Source organism: Perognathus longimembris, chromosome 25 (assembly GCF_023159225.1).
Source record: "Perognathus longimembris pacificus isolate PPM17 chromosome 25, ASM2315922v1, whole genome shotgun sequence".
In the NCBI taxonomy this organism is placed as follows: Eukaryota; Metazoa; Chordata; class Mammalia; order Rodentia; family Heteromyidae; genus Perognathus; species Perognathus longimembris.
In genome coordinates this window covers 10,221,234-10,227,627 of record NC_063185.1, presented here as the reverse complement: position 1 = coordinate 10,227,627, position 6,394 = coordinate 10,221,234, and the positions used below count along the sequence as shown (strand labels likewise).

Genomic DNA, 6,394 nt, shown 5'->3' with positions numbered 1-6,394 from the left:
ACCTATTAGTAGTATCAAAGTGCTCATCTATTCTTGCAGGAAGAAAAACACAGCTACAAGGAAAGAAAAGTGGGGGTAGTTATATTATCTTAACCAACCTAACCCCGAGCCTTCAACCCATCCATCCCATCTCCACTGGCATTTATTTTGTTTGTGAGAGAATTACACGTCATTTGCCATGAAGCTTAAGTGCCTAGTCAATTCAGATCCGATTCTGTGTGTAAATTCCAGTATCTGAATATGAGGCTCCTTCACCTAGATCTTGGCCTAGATCACATGTAGTTACAAGGACAGTCTTCTTGATTGATTTTAACAAGCAGACCAGGAAACAGTGAGAGCTGCCAGAAATTCTTCTCTCTGACTCACAATGGGGGAAGGGGAAATGCAGCCTGACCTTCCTGCTCAGGGGACAAAGGAGCAGTCAAGACCCTGTGCTCCATCACTGGCCATCGCCACAGGGCCCCAGAGAGCTTATTAAAACGAGGCTGGCCAGTCCTTGCCGGCCCAGCTTCTGAGTTAGTAGTTAGTTCTTGAGTGGGGGCACATACCTGGCCTTTCTAACAAGATCCCAGGAGAGCTGATATTGAGGTGCTGGAACCTGAATTTGAGAACCGGAGGGCTAATAAGACACAGTGTCTCTAAAGTGTACAAACTGATGTATATTCTTTAGAACATTATTTGGTACTAGGTGAATCCCATACACAAAGCAGAAGACAGCGCCGAGCAAACTAAGCCACTAGTGATAGGAAATTGGTGCGTAATGGTTCAGTGGCAGACATCTGTCCTGCGAGGTTTTTCAAGGAAGTTTCACCTGTGGGCATACTTCTTGAGCGTGGGGCAGTCACGTGGCCAGGTCACCTGGCAGCTGCTAACCTAGACAGTGGGTCCCTGTGGGTACCCCTGGCAAGCCCTACCCAAAACACAAGTAACCTTCAGGACTTTCTTTTGCCAGATAGGTCTTCTCGTCCTTTCTGTCTTGATCCATTCATAAAGAGTTCCAAGAGTTTTCCATTTCAAACAAAGCAGAAAGAGCAGATAGATAGCTTCTAAGTCCGAAGCTTGTCACCCAACTTTAAAAGGAGACGTGTTGGGAGAGGAGCTTGTCTTCTTTTCCAGTTTACTTCCTGGTTTTAACTTCTGAGTCTGGAATAATGTCATTTCCCTGGTCTTCTCAGCTATTCTGCTTCATTTTCCTCCTAAACCATTTGGGTCTCTTTTCATCTTAAAAAAGTTCAGAGGGTCAACAGCCCATCTTCTACAGCTGTTTTATGCTGAAAGTGAATTGTTGGGCCTGCCTAGAAAAAGGAGCCCAAAAGTCATTTCTTTATCTAATTTAAGAAGGGACTCAAGAAATACAGTCATCAAGATGCAATCATCAGGAGCAGAAGATGACCCGGGTCTTAACAATTCTTATGTGATGAGGTGTCTAGATGACTTGGCTCTACATTCACCTCCTATGTGGAGAGCACTGTCTGCACTCGTACTAGGAAACTGTAAGGTGTTACTGAGATATCTCCATATCCAGTCTCATCGGACTCAAAACCCCATGAGAAGGGCCAAAAGAACAACCAGGAGGAGAGATCCGTAGGTACCACCACGGTAGCGTATTTGCCCTCTGTAAAATAATCTTTAACCAACTCTACAAAGCTTTCTTCTCTCCTGCCTCATTAAGCAAAAATCAAAGTGAACAGATCATTCCAGGACACACATTCCAGCCCTGCCCTGAATTTCCTACTATGGCGCTGCTGCTTTCCAAAGACAGCCCCTCCCTGCCCGGGAGAGCCAGCTTGAGAGAGGCAGCAGACCCTGCGGGCCTCGTGAAGAACGGAGTCCAGGTGCTCACTGGGTAGACCCAACTCACCCTATTCAATGTAAATTCTCTCCATTATGTCTGGTAGGCTTCTTATTAAAAAGTCAGGCTCTAAATTTCTGATCAACCTTTCCTGCAGTTTCTGAGTTTCTATGGACACCATAATTTTAAAAAAACAAACAAAAAATGGAGACTTGGTATTCTAGTTGCAGCAATTAACAATGCATTTTTTTCATATTTGCCAGTTCCTTTCCCATTAGTCAGTTTGTGGTTTCTTATCATGGGTTTGGAATCACAAAATTAGAATAATACTAATACCTCATAACCTAAAATATATTTCTTGTCCATTTAATACCTTTACTATAGAAAAATGTTTCTTTAAGCCAATCCTTCTTTTCTGTTTTCCTAATCTTCAAAATGTAAGTCCATTAGCCATCAATTGCCTGGTGTTAATCATAAAAGCTTAAAAATTTTAATGGAACCATTATAAATGCTGCACATTAAACTAACTAAAAAGTCTAGCTACATTAATCTTTTCAGTGCAGAGCCTACCCAACAGGCATGCCTTTATTGTTCCTTGGGTGAGCTGGAGTTACCTCCTCCACCTCTGCATCCCAACATCCTCCACTCTGGGAAAAGCTTTGTATCTACAATTGCACATGCTTCACAGGAATGAAATGTTATAATATACACAGGGCAGCGGCAGGATGGACCCAACAGTAACCAGGCACAAAGACGACCTATTGTTCCCAAACCTGCCACTCGACAGCAACGTGGTCTTGAGCAAGTCATTTAACCTCTTGAACCTGATAATGATCATTACAATAGGAGTCTTTGGGTAATAATCCTTGGTGTCGTGATAACTAATCTGTCACACCTGTCATCCCAGCTGCTCAGGAGGCTGAGATCTAAGGATCAAGGTTCAAAGCCAGCCTGGGCAGGAAAGGCTGTGAGAGTCTCATCTCCAATTAACTACCTAAAAGCTGGAAGTAGAGCAGTGGTTCAAGTGGTAGAGCACTAGCCTTGAGCAAAAAAGCTCTGGGACAGTGCTCAGGCCCCGAGTTCAAGCCCCAGGACCTGCACCAAAAAAAAAAAAAAAAGTCCTTCACACAGAGAAATGCCTCTGGTAGACAACTTAGGAACATTTTCCTTTTCTGGCTACCTCCCCATCTTTTCTCTAACTTATCTCTATTACTTTGTCCTGAATATACTCAGAAAAAGAAATCCTTGTTTAGGCATACACATTGAAACTCTTGTTAACTTTGAAGACACTCTGGTGTCCATCTGAGAAACAGAGCTCTTCAGTAAAATGAAGTGGGAGGCACAGGGGCGTGGCCAAGGCCATGGTGAGCCAGGAGTCCTTCTCAGTGTAACACGAAAATAAAGGTTTGCTCATGTCCTGGCGTTGAATGCGTGTGAGATTCAAGGGACCACAGCAATGCAAATGTTTCACATTCAGACTCAAGGCAATGACCAAAGAATGAAGCAGAATGAAGTGAGGCCTTGGAATTCAACGAGATCAGAAGATCATACAAAAAATGACTGGAAAGTCATTGAACATTTTCCTCCTCCCAGGAACACTTGAACTGTTGTAGAACAGTGGTTTCCTCCTTGTGAGCAGGAAAGGGTGCTCTGGGCATGTGGCTACCCTAGGTGCCTGCCTGTGTTTAGTTGAAACTTTCTCATCCATTTCATCAATGGACAGTGCCTTATTTCAGCTGTTAATAATCTATATAGTTTCATTATTACATACATTTACAATGAAAAACTCCCCTTATGATAAAATATCATGGTGAAATTCATTCTTTGAAACCTAAGTGAAGTTAGGATGGTCATTATCAGAACTTGTAAAAAATGTGGTTACTTTGTGTCTAGCTGAACCACATTTCCACTCCTGATTTTTTGAGGGTTCATTGGAGATGAGAGTCCCATGGACTTTTCTGCCTAGGCTGGCTTTGAACTGCAATCCTCAGAGCTCAGCCTCCTGATTAGTTTAGGATGACAGGTGTGAGCCACCAGTGCCTGGAATTGGGGGATTATTTGGTAGCTGGAAATGCTATTGATTTCTTTCACATATTAGCCATTATTGATCTCATGTGCACATTTTATATATATATATATATATATATATATATATATATTCAAGCATATATACATGTTATATGTGTGTGTAGATATATAAACAATTTTTATATTGACTGTATCCTACTACTTTTTATCATTTCTAAGTATGGAATGATACCATCTACAATCTGGGAAACCTCTGACTTTGTATGCTTCTTTCTTGCCTAATTGCCCTGGCTAAAACTTCTAGTAGTATGTCAAATAAGAACAGTCAAGAACGCACACCTTTATGTTGTTCCACTTTTAGAGGAAATGCTTTCTGATTTTCTCCAGCATGATGTCATAATGATCGCATTGCTCTCTTTGTCCTTTCTTGCATTGTATGATGAGTTTCCCAAGTCTAATTTGTTCTGGAATTTTATCATGTAGTGATCCTGAATTTTATCAGTTGCCTTTCTCTATTCAAATACTGTACAACTTTTTATCCTTCATTCTGTTTATGAGGTATATTTGTTTTCCTGTATTGAGCAGCTTGCCATCCATGTGATAACTTAACCAGGGTGGGTGACCTATTTGTTGAATTCTGTTGCTAGTAATTTTTTCTTCTTTTTTTTTTTTGCCCATGGGTTTGTGTGCTCTTTTTGTTATTGTTAGTTGTACCGAGAGGCTTCAGTTATTTTGTGAGACTTTTTCCATTTACTTCTATCAGGGGTGTTACTGCACAGTTGTCTTCTTTGTGGAGTCCTTGTCAGGTTTTAATAATGACACGGCTGGCCTTGTAAAATGAGCTTGGAAATGTTCTTATCCTTTGAATCCTATAGAATAGTCACGACGCTTCATTAAAAGTCTAGTAAAATTCAGCAGTGAAGCCATGATGGTCCTGGGATTTTCTTTGGTAGCTTATTATTAATCTTGTTATACATCTGTGTGGGTTTTTTTTAATGTCATCACAGTTAATTTTGGAAGGTTATATGTGCCTAGAAATCTGAAAATGTTAAGTCATTTCTCCTGTATTTTAGTTTCGATCGCTTCTGCAAAGCAACCCAGTGCGAACAGTGCGTAATAGCTACAGAGAAATTCATGCTGAAACCAATGTCAGTGAGTTAAAGAAACAGCAAAGGTATCAAAGCAGCTTTTATTGACTTTTCCTTTTAATTTACAATTGCTAGTACAGGTTCTAAAGAAACTGGACTTGGAAGAATTTCTTATTATGAAGATACAGATCTAATAGCAGAATTATGTGCTAGATTGCAGTTTCTTGTAAAAATAATATCTGAAAAATTAGTAGAAAATGAAAACCTGGAAAGTCATCTGAAATTTGAAAACCTTAAGCAATTTCCCCTGTAGTTGAGTTTCCACCACTTCTGCAAGGATAACGAGGCCAGACCGCTCTGTCCTGCCATGGTGCTCGTTGTGCGGGCCCGAGTCTCACAGCTTAGCGTAGTCTTTGAGAATCATCTGAAGCTTCTGGCTCAGCATGATGTTCCCCTTGGCCTTCAGCCGGCCACTGAAGAAGGCCTGCGAAGGAGATCAGAAAGAGAGCCAGCAGTGAGCACAGCACACTGTATTTCTTGTTAAAGACAGTGATACAGAGTGAATGCAACTGAGGGACAACAGGGCAACTCTTAAACAATGACAGTTTCATGATAATAGTCACATTTTTAGATGCCTGAGAAAAATAAGACTCCTGCGTGTGTATTAGAAAAGCAGAGAATCATTTATCTGCACTGACATGTCTGGGAGTTCTGTTTCCACCTGTGCTCTCTTTACTCTGTTAGACACATGAGTTTAGGACTAGGTAGATAAAAAGCCATATTGTATTCCTAATGACAAATTCAGAACTGTAAAAACAGATACACCATGTTAACTGCACCTTCTTCCCACAGAACACTGGGAAATGACGAAGTATAAAGTGTAGCTCTATGGTAAACAACAGTGGCAGTTGTTCCAGAATACAATCTGGCACCAGTCTAACTAAGGATAGCATCAGTCTTTCTTTGTGTGACTTGTTTCACGTCTGAAGTTCTCTAGTTCCATTCCGCTGCAAATGATAGGATCAAATCCTTGATGGCTGAATGCTCCTAGTTTATACAGGTCACATTTTCTTTGTCCACTCTCGGCTGACATGCATCTAGGCTTATTCTGTATCTTAGCTTCTATAAACAGTGCCGTGATAAACATACATAACTCCTTTCTATGCCGGCACCATTTACTTTGGAGCTACAGGGGCGTAGTGTTAACTGGGTCATGTAGAGGTTCTGTTTTAGTCTGAGGAACCTGTATGCCGACTTCCAAAGTGATTGCACATTCTCACCAGTGGTATACAAGGGTTTCTTTTTCTCTACTAGTATGTTATTTTTGCTTGATTTGTAATAGTCAGTCTAACTAGGCTGAGATGCTATTTCATTGTAGTTTTGGTTTTGTGTCCATGGTGGGGCTTGAACTTAGGGCTAGAGCTCATGGCTGACACTACCACTTAAGCCACCTCTCCACTCGTTGCCTGCTAGGTGTTTGCTGGTT

General features: G+C 41.2%; 1 protein-coding gene across 1 annotated transcript in view; it reads right to left on the bottom strand.

The window, feature by feature from the left end:
- Window positions 1–4,990: 4,990 nt before the first annotated feature.
- Hsd17b4 (hydroxysteroid 17-beta dehydrogenase 4) overlaps window positions 4,991–6,394 on the bottom strand; it is a 53,207-nt gene continuing 51,803 nt past the window's right edge. Inside the window, exon 24 of the mRNA XM_048333908.1 lies at window positions 4,991–5,392. Coding sequence (XP_048189865.1) covers window positions 5,303–5,392 — 90 coding nt within the window. The 3' untranslated portion in view covers window positions 4,991–5,302. The remainder of the gene's footprint in view (window positions 5,393–6,394) is intronic.